This window comes from Galleria mellonella, unplaced genomic scaffold (genome assembly GCF_026898425.1).
Source record: "Galleria mellonella isolate WM207_F2 unplaced genomic scaffold, CSIRO_AGI_GalMel_v1 utg36, whole genome shotgun sequence".
NCBI classification, from domain to species: Eukaryota; Metazoa; Arthropoda; class Insecta; order Lepidoptera; family Pyralidae; genus Galleria; species Galleria mellonella.
Window position 1 is genome coordinate 33,235 of NW_026442086.1, and position 25,882 is coordinate 59,116.

Below are 25,882 nucleotides of genomic sequence, written 5' to 3' on the forward strand. Positions count from 1 at the left end.
AATTTAGAAACGAGATTATTCGCTATTAAAAAAAAAACTATAATACTTTCGAATACAAATACAAGCAAATACAGTTAATGACTTTATTTGGCGTATATTCAAATTCCTTAGCATTATGCACTAAGATAAGGAAGCTGAAGTGGCAATGGGCTGGTCATATAGCATGAATAATCGGCAACAAAAAAAAAGAAAAAAAAGTTTCTTGATTGGCGACCGCGTACGGGTAAACGCGGTGTAGGATGACCCCCCCCCACTAGATGGAGTGACGACCTAAAATGCATTGCAGGGAGTCAGTGGATGCAGGTGGCTTAGAACCGTTCTTTATGGCAGTCTATGGGGGAGGCTTATGTCCAGCAGTGGACGGATAATGGCTGAAATGATGATGATGATGCACTAAGATAGAGCGTAGGTAATTGTAGTAACATTAATAAATCACAAGTCACTATGTTGTAACTTTATCTATTAACATACTTTTCTGTATCATTATTTTGAAGTTCATTGAACTTTACTAGCCCTTTGTCAACCAATGTGCGATCATAGTTTCATATAAACATATTTTAGTTGGCTTTGTTAATAAATAAACAACTTGTGTTTTTAAGGAATACGAATATAATGATTGTTTTTATTTATGAAATTATATACAATATGGATTCTGTCGCAGTTTCCTTGTTAGTTGACCTTCAATTTACTTTTAATATAGTTTTAAAAAAGTTTTCACAAAGCCAACTTCTTATATTGTTTCTATAGTCTTGTTTATACCGCCATATAATGGATGTCGTGATGTAGCTATAAGCATACTCACAAGTAAGGTATTCATTAAAAACCGTTAAGGCGGTTAGACGATAGGCGTTGCGTCAAAGTTCTAGATATCAAATATACACTAGAGAAATATTACACTTTCTTCGACAGTCGGATAAAACAGAAAAGCCTACCAAAGTTTATATATTGATTAAGGTTATGCATATCATAGGAGGTCTGATGTTACACAACACGTACCTCTCTCTTAATCTGAAAGTCTTATCAGCAACACCGTAGAACTTGTCAAACCACATTAATTTGTGGGGCCCAGTGAAACTTGCGCCTCAGCGAAAGTGACAAACTATTTAATGCGAATTATGGAAATTAATAAATTTTCTTTTCGATTACATAAACTCATAAAAAAAGATTTTTTTACATAAATAGGCTTATTTTTAGTTAATTTAAAAGAGAGGATAATATCTATTAGACATTTTTGTATTTATCGTTTTGGTATAAACCGATTTTATGATGATTTTTATAATTAAAGGGGTTTGTTTCCATGTGCATATTGCACTAATTTTGTCATGATTCAGGTCAGATTATTGGGAAACAACATTTTAAATTATTGAGACAGTACAGGAGGTTAAGAGTAAGTTAGGTGAATACAAACGAAGCGCTATTTTGCCCAAAAGTCGATGTGGAATCGTGATATATAATAGAAGTTTTTAATTAAGTCCCCCGTAAATAATGATTAGCTTTTATTCGGAAGGGTGGCTTAATGAACGTAGGTGGTTTCCGAACTGCAGGCTCATCTCACCCTCTGAATTGCACAAAATGCCTTTACCCTAGGCAATTAATTAGGTTTTGCATATTACGCACAACCCCTGTAACTTACGCTTGCTCTTTGCGTCAAAATGATATATATGAATCCTGGAGAGCCGTATAGATGTGTTTAGTTACGCAATAAATGCATCATACATTCTTAATATAAAGAAAAATGTAATAAAATTTCAGACTCGATAAGAGTATTTTATTTATCGAGTCCAAAATTAGTTGGGCTACCTTGAACATATAGTAATATGTGAGTAAAGCCAATATAGATAATTGTAATTCTAATAACCATAAGATTTCAAAAATCTACTACATAACTTATATTTCAGTTTCTCTTTCATTAAAGTTTAAAGAAACAAAAGTTGTTATTTAAATTTACATGCAAATTATCTTCCGTTTCGATACTTAATTTTTTTACAATCTATTATTCATAAATGTATTTTTTCTTTTCTATTATGTGCATAATTGTATTATAATAAAAGCGAAATTCACTTATTCTTTCACTCTTCGACTAAATACGAAATCTCAATGATTACTTGACTTACGAAGTTGAAAAGATCTTAAATAACTGCCTGCAGATAAGGAAATTTTTGTTCACGAAGGACAAAATTCTTCATTGTAAAAGCCACAAGCTTGCATAGTTTCCTGTGTATAATAATATAAATAAATACGTCTGGGCATTTTCAATATATTTAGCACACATATGGACGATATCTTAGAAGCCGTAGAATATGGCTAGTAATATTAATAATATAAATCAGTTTTTACCCGTGACTTCGTTCGTACAAATAAGATGTTTTAATTGACAGAGATAAAAAGACATATTCTTGTGTCTTCTATATAAAAAATTACGTGTATATCAAATTTCATAACAGTTGGTTAAGAACAGAGGTATCATGTGAACTCATTTTCATATTAAAATTTATAGCATTAGTATAGATGTAGAATTAAGTTTGCCCTGATCAGGTTGACGAACTTATGTGTATAGTTAGTGTCATATAATTTCTCATTTAAATACATTAATGTGTACTTGACAATACTTGTAACAATACTTGAGAACTATAATGATTGTGCTAAATACGGTTAAGATAATGATGTCAAGGTCGATGTCAAACCTTGTCGAATGTAATAGGAATCATAATAAATACTAAGAAGGATCTTAGTATTTGTTATGATTTAGTTAAAATAACAAACCACTACTACTAATTATAAAAAGTATTGCATGTTCTTTATATTTATATGTAATTATTTTGACAAGTTCATGCAATATATGAACCCTTGAACAATTAGTTTTTAATGCGAGTAATGAGCAAAGCATGCAGAAATGAGCAATATATTTTCTCTGAGATGTTCCTTGATAAAGGTGTGGACATTAAAGTTTAGTAGAGTAAATTAATTCACTTCGTTTTATATTTATCAAACGTGTGATCGAGTTATCTTATATACAAGTACGTACGTGTTATTATACTCACCTTTGACTTGACATTGGAATATTCAGATTGATTTTCTTCAGTTACAAACGTCAGTCAAAATTATCAATTAACTGTTTATATTTATTTATTGATTATTTTGCTAGCATTCAATTTTATAAAACACTAGCCGTTTTTTACGGTTTTTGCTCATGCGAAACTATTTTTTGTTCTCGTAAATTTTAGAAAGTTTCTTTTTAGTGATGATATACGTTATGTAAATCAAAAATGTTATTACAAGCAGTTTTGTTTGTGTTTAGATCAATTTGTGCTTTTATGTACTTAATTCAGATTATTTATAAATTTTTAAATAATCGATATTCCTGCCAATTTCGAAATTCTTTTTGTAAATAAATAAGGTCTCTTCTGTGTTGATCTTATATTAATTTTGAATCACGATTGAATCAGTTTTTTTTTTCTATTTCTTCGTCATTCACCTTACCATATTAAAGAGTCTTCGATAGTTGTAGGAGATCAACTAAAGACATACATTCTTAATAACAAATGATTACACAAAATCCTTAGGTTATTTATTCGATCCATGGTCATTATCTATATGAAAATTAATTAATTAATTGATTAGAATATACTAGTAAATACATTTGATTTGAACTATATCTTTACTTACGCGTACGCTTATCTATTTATTATGATCGTAACAAAATGTGATGGTATAAAATATAAACAGTTTAATTATTTCACTAAGTGACTGATTGTCAACTTCACGCGTATTATTCATAACAGTTTAAATACTGTTGTCTGTCTCCATGTTTGTGAGAATTATATTAAAGCTTTATCAATCTTTACTAATGTTATATCAATGTGAAAGTGTAGTTGTTTGTTACATATTGGTGCCTATAGCCCAACGAATGATCATTAAATTTGGTATACTTGTTCGATTTGAGATGGAAAAGATATAAGCTACTTTTCAGTTTTATCCCGATCAATCAACACATCCTGGTTATACGGAAAGAGTCAGGGGTCTTCTTAAATAAATTTAATATTTTTTTAATATATTCTTCAATTATTCTCGTATATAAAAGAAATAAATTTTAATAAACAGACCACACGGATTATCTTCTGTAATGACGACAGCTAAATAATATTATCATATTTATAGAACTGAGCATATGGTATAAATATTTTTGTTCGAACCCACCACATTAAAGTAGACAGCACGTGTTTTGCAAATTGATAGTCCGAGGCAACAGTTAGCTACAAGGATATTATTTGATTAGCCCCATTATTATATGTTGGTGAATATTGCCATACAATAGTCGTTACTTGTCGTAGTCATTCTATTCACGTTTGCCATTAAAGGTGTCATGTATACCCACAGAGCCTCTACCATATGATGAAGTTTAACCATTACTTTGTATCAAGTCAAAGTGCTATTATTTATTGAATTAAAGTTTCAAGACGAATTTACGACTCGAGTGAGCTATTTATTTAATACAGAAGTAGGATAAGCAATGAAATAGATTTGAATTTTAGTTGGTGTATTAAAATAAAACATATACCAGATTTTAAGTAAGACCTTTAGAAACATAAAATTGCATCCAATTGTGCACAGAAGTTTTTACGTGATGCCGTAACCAATATTCATATAGACAGATAGACAACATTTTTTTAAATTATTGTTGGCCTTTATTGGGCTTTCACTCCTCACATTTTCTTAAATATCTACCACGTACTGACATAGTATATATTATATAGATTTGCGAGTATTACATGATATACAAATAAATTAAATATAGTTAATAAAATAATTGTTTATACAAATAAATATGTTCTGACTGATCGTATATATATATATATATATATATATATATATATATATATATATATATATATATATATATATATATATATATATATATATATATATATATATATATATAAGATGTTTTAAATATCTTTTTTCTGTAGAAATGGGAAACATAATATTACATTTTTTTAATTAATATTATTAAAGTTTTATTTTATAATTAAAAAAAATGAAATTATTAAAGCAGTATATGACACGTAATATTGATAATTGAATACTGTACTCCTACGCTACTACTATGTAATTACTTATAACATTGATAATTAGTTTATCATAAAACAAAGTGCAATTATTTTCATAAATTATTGTATTGGTTTATATAATGAGATTCATGTTCGTGCAAATATTAAGCATCTGGTATTTTTTAAATAATTTTCCAGGGGTCTGGTCCTTTAACAAATATGCATATGGAACTCTGACATTTTTTTTGCGAGGTTTCTCTCACATTCTGGTGTGGGCAGGGCCTCCTCGGCCCCCATTTAAATACAATTATGATATTAAGATATAAGAAAAAATTAAACGACTAGCTATCATTTTAATTCACAATGTCAAAGCAAACATTACCTAATGAAATGATAATTAAATACCTACTTCTAAGCAGGTAAAAACCGTCAGAGTTCGTTACATAGGAGTGTCATTGTTATGATGATCTCATACTAAATTATTTGTAAACCTAAATCGATTGAAATGGTACCTCTTTGTTTTAAGATTGAGTCACAATTGTCACATAATTAGTCTGTGGTTATAATTTAATTATTAATATTAGATACTTGCTTTTGACCACGATTTCGTATGCATGAATTTTGGAAATATTACCCAGTTCGGATTTGAATTATCAAACTTCCTTTCTTGTCGTTCACGTACGTTATATAAAAACCTATCTGCAAAATTTCAGGACTCGATATTCAGCGGTTTTGGGTGTGCGTTGATATACGGGTTCGTCGGTCAGTAATATACAGATTACTAGCTTTTACCCGCGACTTCGTTCGTGTGAACAAGATATGTTCATTGACTGGCATAAAAAGTAGCCTAAATCTGCATATCATATAGTGTATACGAAATTTCATAATAATTGGTTAAGCTGTTAAAGCGCTATAAGGTAACAAACAAACTCACTTTCACATTTATAATATATAAGGATATATATATAGGATAAGGATGACAGTTTTTATTACAATTATGTACTCATATGTATTTCGTTAGGATAAATAAATAAAAATGTCTTTTATTATTATTATTTATTCTTTTTTATTATTATACGATAAATAATTTCGCAAAAAATAATCTTTATGTATGTAAAATCAATATGTTCATGATATTAAGAATATTAATTTGTAAATAATGAAGACCCTTTAAATTAAGCGTAGAATTAAATTAATTCTTCAATGAATAAATAACGTAAGAATTTAAGTAATTAACAGGTTTGTGGACTATTGACATAGTATTGGAATGCGCAGTTGTCTAATTTCCATTGATTTAGTTCGTCTACATAAACAAAGAAATGATATTGGCATCTTGCCATTTGTATGCGATTAACCGATGTGTCATCGATATTGATGTTCAGCACAAGGTTAATGTAGGGGATAAATGTAATTACATCATAAAGAAGATTATTCGTTGATAAAATAAAATTTTGCTCCTAATATACCAGCTTAGATGTTCTTATTCGATAATAACACATAAGAAATATTTTTTATGTAGGTAATTGATTATTATCAATATTGGTTTATTTCATATTTAATTATTCTGATTTTTAAAACAATAAAAATCATATATATTATTGATATATACGATATATTAAAATAATCACAAAAAATAAAAATAATAAATGTACAATTATATAACCTGTTGGTATTACTATAATACCAACAGGGTATTACAGTTAATAATTTCCTGTTTGCAGAAAATTGTTACAATCAATTATCAATAAACAGACTAACAATGACCAACAATTTTATGAGAATTTAAATTGTTAAAAATTTTAATTTATCAATCAATTTTTCCCAAAAAATTCTTGGGAAATATTCTGAAAACTAGAAAGAAAAGTCACGTAGCTGTAGTTTGACTGGCCTATCGCCCGAAAAGCCTTTCAATTTACGCTTGCCAAATGAATGGGAACGCATTAATCTTGTAGATTATGTTTTCATGATTTGTAGCAGTTTAGACCAAAAACATTGTGTGATGATTTATGAAGTTTAGTTTTTTTAAGTTAAATAATAGTTAAGTCGGCTCCAAAGTCCTACTAGTATTATAAACAAAAAAGTTTATAAGGCTGTATGTATGGACATTTGTGACTCTTTTTCGCAAAAACTACTGAGCGCATTTTAATAAAAGTTCGGCATACTGATAGATTATACTCTAACTTAACGTATAAGATATTTTATGTATTGGATCACACTGGCGAAGGCGCTGGATGTAGCTAGTAGTTGTTCTATTTATAACAAAAATATGTGAAATGTGACTTTACATATAAATATTTACATAAAATAACAAAATTAGATCTGAAACTACTATTTTATCATAGTGGAACTAATGCTTGCTTCGAAATAACCTCCATTCATCCAGAACATAATGACAGGACATACATGATATCCAATTATCTAATACTGTGCGATAGATAAAAATAGATGAATAATAAAATCGGTAGATTAACCATTAGAACTAACTAGTAATCCACTTTATGGTTATAATTTTTTTTACAAAATTTACTGTTAAAGATTTGAACATAATATGCTGTATAATATACTGAAATAACTCCAGTTTTTTTGCTTTATTAAGATGTTATTCGAACAATGTACGCTAGAATGCATTAAACGCCAAGTTATTTATGGTATTCTCTTAATTGCTCTATACGTTATTTCCATAATCGATTTGTAACGTTCAGATAGCTTCGTTTATTTCAAGACATTTCTGTCGAACACTTGTTATATCGGTGATAATAGTAAATGATAAGTCGGTGTCGTGTGTAGGCTAGCTAGGTACGATAGGTACTCACACCTTTGCTTGCGGGGGCGTGAGGATGAGTAATGTATCTGCACAGTAAGACACGTCATTGCCTACACTACGACGTCAAAATTTATATTTATCGTAATTTATAAACTTCCTACGTTACGACTTCCTTTGATGAGATATTACGCTTTGAACGGAAACACCTATATATTTATTAAACATGAAAATGTTTTTCTTTTTGTGCTAATGTTATATGATTATTATTTTTATAGGCGACTTTGGCTGTATGCATTTCTATTGTAAAATTATTCTTCAAGGTAGCGAGTATTACCTGGATGTTAAGTTCATTGTTGTGAACCAGGCCTTCAACTGATAATAGAGGTCTTTGTTAGTAGTTTTGTTTCTGTCTCACTTATTTCTTGCGTGAAGCATTGGTGTATTCGTTGTGTTTTGTTCCAAAAAATAACATAAACATTACTCCAGCATAAAAGGTAAATCGGTGTCAGGATAGCTGAGGAGTAGTAATAGACAAGTGATGCCATCAAGCAGGCCGAGAGCTTGCTCATTGTTTTCAATGGTTAGATGAATATAATTTATATAATGAATTTTCAATCTTCTTGTAATAGGAGAAACTTGAAATTATGTGTGTAATGCAATGCTGATGTCACGTACGTAATTTTTTCGGTATTGTAAGATACGAGTATCTTCTGTGAATAGTAACTTTTTTCACTTGTTCGCAAGTGTTGAACTAGTGTTTCAATTACTGAAAATTATCGTTAACTTATTGTATTGTTTGCATTTGTTTTATCAAGCAGTTATCAGATACTATGACTTAGAATAAAGACTATGTATTTAATCTGTATTTGTTTTTAATTGATTTCAAAAAAGGAAAGGTTTTTTATGTTTAATTACCTCAGAACTCTGTCATTTATGAACCGATTAGGAAAATTCTTTTTTATTTGAAAACATATTTGTAGATTAATTGTATAGAAATTTTATCAAAATTGGTTTAGTAGTTTAGTTTTTGAATCGATAATAACTGCTTAAACCTGGTCGATTAAACCTAGCGTTTCTTGTTGGAACAAAATTTGTAATGATTCGTAGTAAGCTTTCATGTCATTTATTTCATTTATTATTTACAAAGATAAGAATACCGCAGGTAATTTTGAATAATCTAGGTGTAGTGTTATACCGTTGAATCACCATCGACAATATTATGCTGGATTTTTTTGTATTCATTTATTGTATGCAAATAATTTCTTTCCGTTGTCCCTGAGCGATAACCAAACCTATCGATAAGGCATTGTGTCCAACATTTGTAAGACATTTAATATTATGCTGGTGGGTTACAATTTGATAAAGCATTAGAAACAATTAGCAAGAAACCAAATCAATATCAATGAGTTAGGAAATTACTGCTAATTAAACAATTAGAATAAAATTAGTCACAGTAACAAAAACTAAATTTAGTTCGTTCATTTAATAGTATTTTTTTTTGTCCAAAGATGATAATAAGATTGATATAAATAGTGATTTGGCACTTGCTTCGTATATCGGAAGACATGAAAACACGTCGTTGAAATTTTTGAAAGTCATAAATTTTAGTACAAAAAACCTAGTTTTTATACAGCAAATCCACTTATCTATAAAGAAATATGGGAATTATGTTACTTTTTTAATTCACTTAGTATACTGTCTAGTTAATTAGCCAAGATTTTATAAAGATAATCTTTTAAAATAAACCCAAAACGAATTTCGAAATGCACTTAAGTTGTTAATATAAACAACGTTGTTTTGTTAAAAGTGTATTTACTCTGTAATTCCCATCATTGTTTCTGTTATATTAGAACAATCGCTTTAGAATAAGCAATTGTTATTGTGTGCACAATCTGTTAAAGAGGTTTTAATTGTTTTTGCATATATTTTAGTCACCATCTCAAATTATTCAGTGAGAAAGACCGGGAGGCACACATTGGGGTAATGCTGCGAAAAAGTTTATCTCATCGAGTTTTTAATTAGGATTTCGTTGTTGGCTGTAGTCCAGGGTCTACTGAGTTTGAACAGAAGGTGTTCTAATCGTGACCTCCATCGTTGATTGTTAAACCAATATAGTTATTTTTAGAGTTTAAGAATGCATCATCACCCATAAAATATGTTTTATAGCTTCCCTCAGCCATTTGTATTGTTTATAATTTCTTATCATAATGGATTCTATTGAATAGTGGTCCACCTGCCAATTATTATTGTAACTGTCACGGACTGTTATTTGATCCAATTTACTGCATGCCATAAAGTACGTGACGTGCACTTTCACATAATCGTATGTGAGGCAATATTATTTAAGATTGAAAAAGAATTAGTTACTACTCAAAAGTCTCAAGAATTGATTTGTGCTTTTTCCTGTTTAATATCAGAATAATAAACACTATTATAATTTTTTAATTTGAATTACTCGTTTATTTTTTCATTTAAGTACCTATATTGGAATTACATGTTTGCTGTTTACTTGCTTTTAAAATGGATGAGGTAAATTATTCTATGTTCTGTTGCGCATTCTACACAGATTTCCTGGAACAAGTAGATATTGATGTACTTGTGTTAAGCTCAGGCGATAATGCACAGGGCAGCGCCCCTATATTCATTGAGTGTCGTTACGTCTTGTTACAACAGTGCACTGTGATTTATTCGCCAATTGTCGTCATCTACTCACTTGACCCATAACTTTGTACCTACCGCCAATGCCTATCAATAGAAATCTTGAATATTAAAATATTTAGATTCGTAATTCAGTTTAGTAATATTTTATTGTGTCTTGTAGAAAGTGAACACAAAAAGTGTATAAAAAAAATGTAAATGAGTCTACAAAGGCAGAAGAAGTCTAAATTAAACATGTGGAAATCCATAATTCATAGAAAAAGAAAATATAGTGAAGTGAGCACATGTGATCGTGAGTCGTATGCCGCTCTAGCGGCGATGCAAGGAGGTTGCGCCGCGACACTACCGCCATCGCTAGATGCGCTACGAGCATGTAAGTATTATTGCCATTTGACGCTAGATGGCAGTATGTATACTGCACATTACCAGACCAGTGAAAATTATCGTAATGTATGTATATATATTTTTTTATCATTACTTTATTTGAAACATTTTAAAATAATGTTAAATGTTTGTTTTGATTTTTTGGTCAATCACAACATATGGAATTAGATTTAAAAATTGATGTTTATATTTTAAATTTTTGTATGTAAACATAAAGAATATAAAAAGAAAACTTATTTAAACTTATTAATAAGATATTTTTATTATAAATTAATATACGTTTCATTTACAATACTAAATTTAAGAACGTTCATTACATTGCAAATGCACATAGAATAAACTAGGCAGTCTCCATGTACGGTATGTCCTTTGTTTTCAATACTGGCTTCAATGCAGACAGCGTACCAGAAAAGTGGTCATCGCTCTTGGACACCTATTGTGGGAAAATTATGATTCACACTATTGTGTTTATGATGCCAACCATGACAATCTCGTCCTCCGAATAAGGTTAATCTTTGTAATATTTTTGCGGACCTTACCCGCGTGACTGGCTGGACAATAGAGATTTACTGGTGGTCAATATCAATGTAAAATCGTGATTTTAATTTACTGTATTTTTACAGATATTTAAATCCATCAATGAAAATGATAATATTTGATCAATTTATTTTTTATGACAATCACGAATTTAAACTTAAATTTATAGGTTTTGTGACTTTGAAAAGAATATTTTTGTCTATAAAGATTCAAAATCTTAAGGATTTATTTGCTGTCTTTAAGAATTTTGAATCATTAAGAATTTTAAATCTTCAGTTTTTGTTGATGTATCTTAATAGTGTCTGGTTTTTTTCAGCAATATTGCCATTTTTTGACTTTTTCTAACGCTTAATATTTTGTATAAAATAAATAAATTAAAATTTTTAGCTAGCATTCTAAGATTCCCATGTATTTTTTCGCAAAAAAATAAAATACAAAATATTACGTAATAGTGTACATCAAACGAGCATTATATATGAATCTTATCTTTTATTCGTGTATGGGGTTAGCTAAACCGTTATACGTCGACCCATTGGGATCTTTTAGGTTTCCTCTTGTCTTATACTATCGATTTATAGATCCTATGTGTTACCTTTACGATATCCCACGATTTAAGACATCTATAGTCTCATGGTTCTGGATAAGCCGTTCCTAATAGACTCATAAGTATACTTGTCAACGAATCACAGTTGCACATTGTGTGTTGTGCACAATGTCCCATAGATTTCCTATGATCCATAGATACCTATCTTGTATCGTATATGCCTTACTGATTTGTGATCGGTTAAGGCACCCATTATGAGTCTTGCCTGTGCTCTGCCTCCACTTTAACACCTTTAGAAGAGTTTTTCCCATCCTTCAGACTATTTATTCCTTTTGCTATTTTATTTTCGCATAGTCTTCAAGGGCATAGTTAACAACACTTGATGCAAGTACTATAAATGGTTCAGGACCTATCTTTTTCGATTCTGATCCCTTTCTTGCTAACTCATCGATTATTCATTACTTTAAATTTTTGTATGTCTAGGAACCCATACGAAACTGCATAATTATCATTCTTAGTTTTAGAGTAGACAAGAAGTGAAGAAGTTTTTACCCAATTAAGAAATCGCATTTGTTCGTGATCTCGGATTCAAGAGTTTATTCAAATAATCATAATTTATCGTGCACTTCTCCATTGTCTCCGACATGTTTAAGGATATGTTTTATATTATATTTGCATTACTTTTATTTCGATTGATCAATACATTTATAATAATTAGTAGGTAATTCCCTCGAGGTGATTGGAATCACTCAAAGGATATTTCTCATAGTTGTGTTGTCTTTTGGACAATCAAACAGATAATACTCAGTAGAAACCACCAATCAAAGAGCGACAGACAATATAACTCTCACGGCACAATTTCCATGATTTTACGTAAAGATAACTACTGCATTTACACATAACAATGATATTTCTTCATAAAATACTTATAACTGTAGGTACAATGGAAAAGGTTGCAAGTAATGTAAACTTTTTTTCTACAAAGGTTGTTTATATACGTTAATTATAAAAATACTTCGGTAGGTACTTACCTATTATTTGTGTTCATTGTATTATAGTAGCGAGTATAACGGTATATTCAAATCTGAAAACTCTTAGTGTTTACTTAAAATTATAGCTTAATATGTAAGCTATAACTAATATGTGCCATACACCCACCTGAAACAAAAACTAATCTATTGTATATATGTAATATTTACAGTACAAATATGCAGATAAGTATCTTTATGCAGTTATAATTTGTAGAGAAACATTGAAATAGAATATTGACACAATTTTTTTATTTATTTATTTTTAAGAAAACAAACAGCCTCATTAAATCAATATATAGTCAAATTACATATATGTTGACCCATAAATACTTTTCACGTTTTACATTTAACACGTGCATTTTGTTAGTATTAAGTGTGGAATAAACACGATCTCCCATTTATTCTTCTTTTTATCTCCTTCCTGCCTTTGTCACCCTTTTGTATGCATGGTTTCCAGTTTTTATTAGAGAAAATGTGAAAGATTTCTATGTAAATACGTTATTTGTGTGGTCACGGATTAAAAATATAACGTATTAGCCACAGATAATGTAAATTATATTTTATATCCGGATTGTTTTAAGAGACGATGAAGGAAACAAAAAACTATAAAACCGTGCATGAACTTGGCCAACATGCTAATAATAAGCCATCTTCCTATAATATTGATATATAGTTCTGTCATAATCAGTTATTATTTAGATTCTTCTACACGTATATGATATAGGAAAGAATAATGTTGTAAATGGAACGGAATTCCGTTGCAAGTTTTGGCAACTATATTAGATATAGACAGCGTGTCATGTCACATTTTCTGTTATCATATGCGTTTTTTCAGTTTATTATGTAGTTTCGTAATAAAATTAGATTGTAATATAATTTCTAGTATTCCTGTTATCGGTTTACCTTATATTTTATTATTAAGTAGATATTTATATTATTTGTCAGTATTGTTAGAAATAATTAAAAAAAACCTTAACCTATTTTGGATTTCATATCACTTCTTTGAGATAATGTATCAACAACTTGAAATAAATAAAAAACTCGGTTAAATTTGTCATAGGTCAAGTAAAAGCTAGTACATGCCCACTATGGTTCGCGAACTTGATTCCTTGAAAGGATATATGTACAAGATAAAAATCATATTTGCTAAATATAGTCTTTACATTCTCGAGTAAAACTAATGATAAAGACGATACTATATACACTCTCACTGCTACATTATAGCTGTGTAATAATTTATCCGGGAATAGAAATGTTTGTATACATCGCAAATTACATATCATTCACGCAAGACCGAGTGGTTTACAGGTTTGACCCACATTGGCGGCCATCGCCCTTACCAATAACACTCCTGTGGGTTTTCAAATACACGTTTATTAACTATGATTATTTGTGGAATTTTTTAAATTAAATTTTAATAATTGCTAGATGAAGTGCTTAGTTTTAATGATAAAACTCATAATTTAATTACACCACATTGTTAATACTTTTTCGTTTGTTGAAATGAATACTAATTAAGTAAGTACCATATATATTTTATTTATAATGCTTATATTATTTGTATTCAATACACGTTCTTATATACAATTAGTTTATATTCTAAAAAATATAAGCTTGTACAATGTTTTGTAAAAAATTAGCTAATCCTTGGACCATGACTCGTCACGGACAATAAGCGACTCCTGCCTTTGTTTCAAACGGTGCCAAATTAACGCATCCGTCTTCTAAGAACTAAGAACAGACACGTATAGTGAAACTCTTTCATCTTTTAAGGTCGCGACATGCTCCATAGCTTTGCCTTGTCTCAGTTGACATTAATTATATGGCCTGGGTAGTTAGCAACGAGTGTTGCGCAGTCACGATGTTTATAGTAACAATATTTTTATATTTCTAGAAGTGTAAATATATTGATTCCGTTTAATAATCCACACGGTGTTATATACCACGTTTTCCTTGTTATTTAGTTCGATCCATATAAGTTAATCGAACTTGCCTAGAAACTCCTTTCCTAGACTAAGAGAGAGCGTTGATTCGCAAAAAGTCTACAAACGCTCAGAAGATGATCATTACTGGATTCTCATAGTTTTTACTCACTAATGCTCAGGAATTGGTACATCGATTACACATTTGATCATGATCAGAAAAATATCTGTTTATTCTTAAACATAACCTTATTAGAATATTTACGCACATGTGTCGTCTTTGTTGCATAGTAGATACCTATTTGGTAATCGATAATTTATAGATAAATAAACTTATTGAGTAGGTTGAGATAACATCTTGCACTTCGTATTTGGTCGTCTCTCTGAGTAGGCTGAAGTTTCTAGTTGTGCATATAAAATATATATAGAATTGTGGAATTGTGGCACAGATGTAATATCGATGATCAAGTATTTGATATACATATAATCGTTCTTTATGGTAATCTGTGGTTCTCTTATAGATTACGTTCTTGTTATGAATAAAACAATTGAAATAATAAAATATTTAAAAAGTGAAAAGCATTGTAGTTTAATTTGATAATGAGCACTTAAGGATCGATTTTCAACTATTCGCTGTACCTCATTAAAAAATATTTACTGGTCTATAAAATATGCTCTTTTGTACTTTGGGTTCGCTGAAAGAGCTCGATGATTAAGCTCGCCTTTGTACATTTGCTTATCTCTGTCATATTTTTACGTATTATTAATGTGTACAGTAAAGTATAAATAAATATTGATTTTGCTGTAATATCAAATAGAAATAATATCAAAAAGAAAATTAGTTTAATATGCAGAATGTTGCTTCAGTGTATGTATTTTTTCAAGAACGAATAAAATAATGATTCAGCGGAGAGTTGATTAACGAATGAGTCATTTCATTGAGAAGGCATTGTTAGTCTTGTGATATACTCGTAGATTAGACGTACAGTAGATTCGCCATATTCTCAGTTATTGCGTTTTATTTGCTGGTACTTACATAAATGTGAATGATCGATAAAAAATATTAATGTTATAATTTCTTGTTACAGGTAAGTTTCCACTGTATTTGCACAATCCATTTTTAGATGGTAAGTGTATATACCTTACATGTGTATTTAAAAGTTAAATGCCAGGTTATAATTGTAACGTATTTACGCTCTGTAAGCAAGGTCTTATTTATTCTATTGTTTTAATTCACAAGTGCAAATTCAAAGGCATAATGTATGCATTTGAAATGCTGCTTTCTCTAGATATCTATCTTGCTTAATATGTTTTCCGCTACTTACTCTGTTATCTCGCCCAGTATTTACGACGATGAATTTAAATTATCTAATTAAATAGGTAGGTAGGTAAGTAGGAAAAAATGCGTATAATATATAGATCATGTTCAAGAAGATTATAAAAATATGTAAACGATATTAATTATTCATAATAATATATTAGGGCGCTTAACAATCACTAAAATCAAAATCACATAAATTGTAATTGTTAGAATGTATTGCCAAAATATATAACATTAAAATAAATTAACTGTTCTTACAGTCATAAGAGAATATGATTCTCTCTTTAATATCTTGTATATGCAATAAATACGTCAGTATTGGTAGTAATTACTATGTACAATACGCATAATTAGACTTGTTACAATCGCTGAATCGTATGGTTTGTCCACTGTGGGCTGGACACCCACCGGATGTCTGCATTAATGGATGCTGTACGGTGCACCGTTACACGTTGCATCCGTTCGCACCCAATCCGGAACATGTTCAGCATTCAGTTTGTTTATGAAGTTATTTCGAATCTATCGCGTTGCTGTCTTGCGTTGTTTTGTTATTGACTCATATATACATATATCAGTATTATTCAATTAGTACTCAGTACTATGATTGATATTGTTTAACAACAACCGCCGATGATTATGTCACGAGTTATTGTTATAGCAATATGGACACTTGTAATCGGAAACAATACTGTATGATAATTTATTGACACAGATCCAGAAGTTATATGACTTACGTCTATCGTTGTTACAGTTTGCATTTTCTAATATTTTTAAGTGTCAACACATTTTTTATATTACGGTGAGAATATACCTTAACGTAACAATCGTTTAAATAGAAATTGTAGATCTCTTTTAAAATATTAGATATTTACTCACGTAAAGTATTCGCTTAATATTTTTTATAGAACTTAAAATGGTAAATAAGCTGCCGGTCCACCTAATGAAAAGTGGTACTCGTCGCCTATAGACATAAAGTTGTTCATTACAGACAAACATTACAGTTAAAATTTTGTAAAAATTTTACTAATAATTATACAAATTTTTTATCATACTTATGCGTTATTTATGAAAATAGAATTCCTCGATACTTAAAGAAATATTAGGATATGTTAAAAAGAAACTAAGAAATAAATGATTTATATGATTTTATTTTTATTAAGACTAACAAATAAAAAAAGTCAAGTTTTGTATCTTTATAGTATTGTAATAAATGTGCTCAGTTCCGTGTTAATTCGGCCTGATTGTTAAAGTTATGCGCCAAAAATATTATCCCGCAGAGCGCGGCAATGCAGATGTGCTGCTTCACGCATACAAATCGGGAACAAGCGAGTTCTGTCGTCTTACGAGTATTTCCTTGCAGTGATAATAATATTTATTATATTTAATTTCAATAATTAATATTTTAAATTTACCTATCATTAGGAGATTCAGATTCAGAATACAGAATGTATTAAAAGATTGATCCGAGTATGATTGTATGCATGTACAACAACACTTTAATTTTACATACAGTGTCTTTATATCTTGTCTAGTAATAACTAGACAAGATATAAAGACACTACTTCAAGGATAGTAACAATAGTTACTATCCTTGAAGTTGCAGTCAGGTTATATTATGTTAGAAATGCCTACAATAATACCTACATAAAATGTTTAAAAAAACCTTTCTTACTTTGCTAGTACTCGCGTATATTACTATCTTTGTTATACCATGTTGCGAGTTCAAGCATCATGGTTTGATGCCTTCCCTGATATTTTGATAACATAGGGTCAAAGAATCTGCGCCCACGTCGTGTATGTGATATTATTTTTACTATCGTATGAGTAGTCTTATCTTTGCTTTAGACAGGCCACGTGCACAAAGATACGTAGTCGGTTCCTTGTACAGTCCTAAATTCATGACTCATTGAGTAACAGCCGGCAGTACTATCCTCGTTTTCATTTTCCTTCTTTTGTTTATGTTACCTTTGATGGCGGCGCTTTTACTCTGTTTAGATATATTTTAATTATAGCCAGAAATGTTTTGTTTGGCCGTTTCTTCCGGCTGTTTGATGCAGTAAATCTCATCGAGGTATAAACAGTTGGAACGAATTTCCTCTGGTCATTGTTGGTTTATTTCGAATAAAGATCAGTTTAGAATAACTGATATAGCAGGTCAAACTTGACATAATCAAAAAATTATGAAAACTGCATATGATATGGCAATTTCGAAACACATCAGCCCTACTTTAGTATTGTAATGTAGAACGATCTTTGTTACTCAATTGTATTGCGCATGTTTATCAATGCTAGCGTTATTGTTTGAACTAAACGCATCAATCCCTATTTGCTTTTAGTATATGCGGCCGCTGTGTTGTTTGTATTTTTTTTCCTTGATGTGGAAATAATATCTGCATCTATAAAATTGTCGCATCTGCATGTGTACTTCCGTTCTAGTTATCGATGTCAATTTACTCATACGGTGTATCTACTCGTGTCGTACTGAAATATTCAGTACCATATTTCAAATGTGTTTGTCAAGACAATTTGGATTCAGATATGTTCACTAGCGAGGATGAACTGGAATATCTTGTACCCGGTATGTACACTTGTGATTTTAATAATGCACCAAAATAAACTATGTATGTATTTATTAAAAAGTACCTAACATTTTATATCGTGCTATTTTTTAGAAATTAATTAATGTATTTAGATTAAGGATAATGTATCAGATATAAATCCCTTGTAATTAATGTTATAATAGAAATTTGATTTTGAACGAGGCTTCAGATATCAATCGGCTTGTGATATCTGAAACTTCTTTTAAAATAAAATTTATTATAGCGACAAATTACTTTTATAATTATCGCTAATAATTATTACTATTTTTTACTTATATATATGTAAAAAATAGGTATACTTCATAGAGAATATTTTATTTGCAGATAATTCTTTAGTTTCAATTCAATAATATTGTTAAAATAGAAAAGTATTGAATTATAGCCTTTAAATTTTATAGAAAAAGTGTTAAAAATATGAGTAAATATACACGCGATTGTAATCTCAGAAAGAGTAGTTGGGCCATTTTGTTGATTCTTAGCATTGTTGTGATTGTGGTAACAACTTTTTAGAGAACCTAATATTATAAAGCATTTTATTAATGACAATAAACTCTTAAGGATCTCGATCTTTGGAACAAAAAAGTGTGATATACTTTGATCTATATCCGTAAATGAAAATTCTTCTTTTATCTACTTTAAGGTGATGGAAAAGAATAATTGCAGTAGGAATATAAATAGTACTGTGGGCATGCTATGACACTCCTAATCTATTATCGTTCTTGAGAAGTAAGGTGCTATGTCGGAGAATAAATGTCTTATATTTCGGATGGAAAAAACAATACACTCAATATTGTTACACAGTATAAATAGGTGATTGATAGGTACCACCAGCATACCACTAATCCAGACGTGTTAGTAAGAACTCTACCATCAACAATATTGATGAAGTTGGAACGATTGAGATAACATTCTTATATCCTTCCTTCTATAACATTAATAAAGTTATTAGTGATAGTATCAATATTTTCTCTAATAGATCGATCAATTAATTCATAAATTGTCTAAATAAAATTGAATCATCTGTAGCTTCTCGAATGTTACGTTCACAGAACAAGAGTCGACAAATACTTTCGACTTAGGAATTATAGTCGCGAGCATCATCATCATTATCTCCGCCATTATTTGTCCAATGCTGAACATAGACCTCCCCCGAGATATTGATATCGAGTTTTGTACCTCGTGACGTTTATCTAAGTCGTGAGTATATTTATTTATTTTTACCATTATATTTGCAAAGGTAAAAAAATATATCATAAGCTACGTAACCGCGTATCATCGTAAACGGTATATTTGTTTGATGTCACAGAGTTATAAAAAAAACATCAATTTATGTGTCCAATTGTTAATACCCAAAACGATGGAGTGATCTAAATCACAAATTTCGGTGGAACTACCTAGGTCAAATTTGTTTCATGTATTCCATAACATACTTTCCCTAAATTAACAATTTAAATTTTAACTATAGGTTTAGGGAATGTAACTACAGAGTTGGCCCCCACTGGCTTTCTTATTCATTCATTAGAAACAACAACGTGCGATTAACCCAAAAAACAAAAGAAACGCACGGCGCAAATAGAAGTAAGAAAGGATCAAATATAACTCTGCTATCTGGTTGCAGCGAAGAAGAGCGTTAATTTGTTGTATTTTTAACCGACTTTAAAACGAATGAGGTTCTCAATTCAGTTGTATTTTTTGTTATTGTATCCTCATAATTATGTCAGTTGTAAATCGATTTATACTGACTATTCTTTTTTTATTTGAAAGAATATACTTAGAGATTGGTTATATAGAAATTTTATCAAAATCGGTTCCGTAGTTTAGTTTTGAAATCGAAATGACTGGTGATGCCACAATTGAAGTCAGTTTTTTGTGGAACTCAATCTCATCGATGTTAAATTGCAAATAAATTTATTTCAAACAATGATTTATTTCTTTTCGTACACGAAAATTTATGTGTTGTGGCGCTAAGTTAGACATAGCAAATGGTTCTAGGTAAAATATTAATGTACAAATACAAAATACAAATACAAATAACTTTATTTTGTTTGAAAAATGGTATAAAAGATGGAATATAATATTTAAATATTGATCACATTTTTCACCAGAATCGGGCATACAAAATTTATTTAATTGTTCCACTATACTATGCTAATCACTAGTATTACTATCGTACGTACTATCAATAGTATTTAAAATACAGAATCCATACCTATATAATAAATATGGAAGTGAGTTTATTTGTTACCTTTTAGCGCTTTATCGGTTTGTTCAATCATGAAATTTGGTGTATGTGTATGTAATTTTCTGTTTTATAATAATAGGCGCCCATTAGAAAATTACTTAAAATTATTTGTACTCATGTTTTTCAGTCATAAACAGTGTGGATAATTTTAATGAGATAGGCATACTAAAAACTTTGGTTCGGGTAAAAGTTTTTACTTGGAGATAAATTAACACCTGACGTTTTAATTGTTCTTGTATTTAATGCATCAGTATATTAACGAAGTAGTGGTTCCTAAGTAGATAATATGATAATGCTTATCAATTATCGTAACGCTAGTTTTTCTATTAAAGCGCGTGGTGGGCGCAGCAGGCTGCATGCAGACGCGTTGCGTTGGTAAACAGTCTCTCTGCGGCTCGGGTCGCGAAGCGCGCGTCGCGTTGGCCGTAACTGCATAGTGCGCTCAAACTCTTTGTACCCTCAGTCGATACGCGCGCCCAAGTAGGCAAGAAGTCTGTGTTTTTTCCCTCCGTTCAAGTTAAATAAACTATTTGTAAGTTTGTGGTTTTACGTGTTTTTTTGAGTGTCAAATTTTGTATACATTTTTTTCCAGTGAATTATAGTGTCGTGACAAATAACATAATAGTGTGTTTTTCCTTCAGTTATTATATTTTTAAAATATATTTTTAATTATTGTGGTTAAAAAGTATATTACTATGTATTTCCAAAGATTTTTTACTGGAGTATTTTGAAAGTACAGTTTGTAAACAAGTTTTCGCAAGTTACATAAGTGTTACGAAAGATATTCCCGTCAAGTTGGCTCCGCGTAAACTTTCGAATGCACTGAAGTAATGTTGCTATATATGTCTTCCCTGTATCGGGGTTTAATAAAGGTCAACGATGTTGACAGTGGCCCGAGGGGCAGTGCTCCGTGATAAATCAATTAATCACTCAGCGTATTGATCAGCAGTATTGGCCCTACATCATATCACATGCCGCTGGGTCGCGTTACCGTGTAAGAGGATCCTAAATATAGCCACCTCAGCGTGTCATTGGCTACAAACTGCCACCCTGTGCGGCAGTCTATTATATCATTTTATATATGATGTTCCAGTGAAAAGCTATAAGTAGATATTCACTATAATATTATCAAGAAGTTCTTGAGTACTATAGCTCTATCACTGAAAAATCGAGATTTTTCTTCTATTGTTGTCAACGATTAGATCAGTTTTTTTTTTTATAAATAAAATCGTAATGTATAAATAAATATATAACGAGAATTTATATACTATTTATATATTTTCAACTCCGATTCACTAAGTCTTAATAAAATTATAATCAGTGTTTTTATTAGTTGCTTAGAATATGAAAATTTCTTAATAAATTTTTAATTGATGTGCTAGTTTGACAAAAACTTTGTCACATATATTTGTTTCAACAGTGTATCTATGTTAACATTTGGGAATTTTTTAAATATTTATTTACATTTTAGTTCTGTTTACGGTAGAGTTTATAAATGCTATGGTAATTTGTTAACCTATCGTAAGACGCCTGTTTAACATTTATAACACTCACTAACGCAATTCAATAGTATTTTTTATAAATAAAATCAATGTTTAGTTTTTTTTTTTTTCGGTATAGTCTAATGTGCAATACTTATTCGTAAACGTTTATAGACGCGAGTTAGTTCAACCATTTTTCTTCATTGGTCTTCCACATCAATCCTGTTTATCTATTTTAGTTCTACGATATTAACAACATTTTCTTAAATTGTGTATCGATTCGTGATTTAAAGGCCATCGTTTCGCGGTTCGATAGGTATCAATAAAAAGTCGTTTTGTTACACACGACTGAGTTTGGTAGCAATCGAGATATCTTACAACAAACTATCGTGCTGAATCTTTCTATCATTAGATACAATTTATACTAACATTCACAGACATAAGTCCTACTGAATTTCTTTTTAAAAATCTTACGTAAAAACTTGATATATTACACAAAATATTAATTACATACCTAACATTATTAATTCTTTTTACTTATTACCCGATATATGAAATTCTTTATTTGTTAAAAAAAATCTATTCCTGTTTTCTATTCTCTATGTGTGTACAAAGCTATTTTAAATATGATTACAGCATGAAGTATGTAGTATCGAGCTCTAATATTCGGATTATTAAAAAAAACTATTGGTGGCATCTGCCATGCCGGGTGGTATGAAATCACGTTTGCACATGTCGTGCCCGGCGTCTTGTAAGGGAATGTTGAGCGCCCGCATCCCGCTACCTGCCCCAGCGTGTATTGTTATCTCGTTCCCTACTGCCCCATCCAATACACAATACAGACCTGCTTACCCGGTTTTGTACAGAAACAATAGAAGCTTATTGTTTTCAAGTGTACCGTCATCGGTGCACTTGATTTCGTGATTACTTTGTATGTTCAATCGTATAGGTGTGTTGTATGTAGTAGTTATTTCAACAGTTGAACAGGAGTTATAAATTAAACATGAGTATAAATTACAATTCAATTGCAAAATCCTTAAAATATAGAACAGCATAAAAATGTTTACATGATGCAAGTAAGTGATTCCTAATAGATCAATGAACTTGGCAAATCTGCACATATACATAACAAGTTCTAACTTATTTTTCAGTTTTCCGTATAGAAGTCTCGAGAATTATTATTTTTTTAAAAAAAAAGCTAACTTCAATATTAATAAAATGTGCCTTACTTAGGAGCTGATGGTCATATTGTCAATGTTGAATGAACTTTGTTATTTGTATGCTTACCAAAAGGTAAAATTATAGGTAGGTAGGTAGTATTTTTTTTTTGTACTCTTTTGACAAGATTGTTTAACATTTGGTGCAGTTATCATGTAACACGTAAAGAGAATTGAAATAACATAGTTGATAGATATTTTTATATCACTGTCTTGGTGTAAGTCATTATGATGATGTCTCATTCTGAGTAAAAATAAAAAAAGACTACACTATGCATGACGTGTACCATATCATTCCTTAAATTCTAAAAAAATATTTAATGTGATAGATGCAACTGGAATTCTAATCAAGACCAAATGTTGTGTGGTGATTATTTACTATAAGACCACCTTAAACTTAGGAAGGTATTACTGGATTCCACATTTGTTTGGAGAGAGCAGATGAAAGAAGTTATTAAAATATTTATTTATTACATTTATTAAATGATTTTGTAATAACTTGTTTGTATAGTGGAATTACTATTAGTGTTTACTTTTGTTTTTGAGTTTGTTTGTGCATTGTTCACAACGGTCGCCTTTTTTACATTTATTTTTAATAATTTTATTCTGTTTTATACCTCACCTTTTTCTATTGTTTCTATGTTTTACTGATTTTGCTTATTTCAAATTCGAGTGCTACAAGTAAATACTACAAGTTCACATCACCTATTGTAGTTATATTAATTTTGGTATGTAGGTAATGTGAAAATCCCTCAACGTGTATAGTAAAGTTTTCACTTAAAAAGAAAATGAAAATTAGCGAAGATATTGATGTACGTATGTATAAAAAACGACATAGAGATGATTTAAAGACCTCCTTTTTTTTCTAAAATCGGTTCAAAATAATGGCGGCATAACTTCCAAACGTTAATTTGACAGCAGTGAAAGTTGATAGTAACACAGTCGCTCCCCTTGTGTAGTCAACATAAATCGCGGTAGGGAACCATGGTGACAGATAAGTGCTTGGTTATCGTCAAGCCAGAATTCCCCAAAAAGCCGATAACGCGCCGTGAGAACACGCGTCGCAGGGATAAACCAAGATTTTTAGACGTTAAATGCAGTAAATGTTAGTTGAGTTGATTATGGTAAAAGGTTTCGATGGGTTAAGGGTGGTCGTTTGATCTCAAGTGTTCGATGTACATATGACAAACAATGTAACTATATAAACGTAAGAGGTCTGTCATTAATAATAAACATTAGTTGTATCGGTGCCTTACTTGAATTAGAATAAAAAGTATTTAAATTTCATTGTGTTCCCTTTAAGTATGATTAAGCTAAAAACATTCAGACATCATTTAAAATTTTTATATTTATAATGTTAGTTGGATTTCTATATTGCCATTATTTTAATGAATCATCTATTGTCCACAAGTAAAATTATGTGTCCTCTCATTATTTTTTTTTTAATTACGATAAATATATTTGTAATTGAGCTGTAGATTTGATGTGAGGTTTTATAACTCAAAATTAAAGAATCAGTGAATTACTAGACTACTGACCTCTCAGAAAGTAATCTTTTCGTTGCTTAAAAACCTGGATTCATAGTATATTGGCAATAACCGATACGAAATTGTATTCGCTTTCCTGTGAAACCTAATAAGTCAAAGCGGTGGTCTTCACAGTCGAGCTGTCTTCAAAAACCTCAATTTGTTGTTTGCACAATCTTGACTAAACTGTGTCTGTCGAGTTGTGCCTGTAATTTGATCCTGAATTACAAACAATAAGGGTCGAGTATCCCGTACCTTGTAACTACATATCTTGTATCTTTATTCTTTAGACTTACATAAAAATGTACAGTTCATATACATCGTTAATTTAAGCGCTGAAACTGAATGATGCTTAGAAAAGGTACAAAATTAGAAATATGATATATTGTATAAACAATAAAAACATAGTAGTAATAATTCTATTTGCGAAAACTTATGGATGTCCTTAAGAGGACCTAATGGTATTAAATATCAAATGAGTATGGCATCTAGAAACCTTACTTGGAACCTCTATCACATACAATTACTAAAGATATAGAGCATTTTGAACTAACATAGATCGTAATATCACTATAGTGTTATATTTATCTTTAATTTTATCTGATTC

The 25,882-nt window shown here is 30.2% G+C and overlaps 1 protein-coding gene across 5 annotated transcripts in view; it reads left to right on the forward strand.

Annotated features, from left to right (window-relative positions):
* Positions 1 to 25,882, forward strand: part of LOC113522925 (ras GTPase-activating protein nGAP) — a 96,921-nt gene that overhangs the window by 4,507 nt on the left and 66,532 nt on the right. For 3 of the 5 annotated variants that reach the window (XM_052897449.1, XM_052897447.1, XM_052897448.1), the window contains exon 2: positions 10,634 to 10,843. In XM_052897449.1, the coding sequence (XP_052753409.1) occupies positions 10,669 to 10,843 (175 nt within the window). In that variant the 5' untranslated portion in view covers positions 10,634 to 10,668. Of the gene's footprint in view, positions 1 to 10,633; positions 10,844 to 18,732; positions 18,788 to 21,440; positions 21,584 to 25,882 lie in introns of those variants that run through there. The other 2 variants (XM_052897451.1, XM_052897445.1) reach the window with 2 other exon arrangements.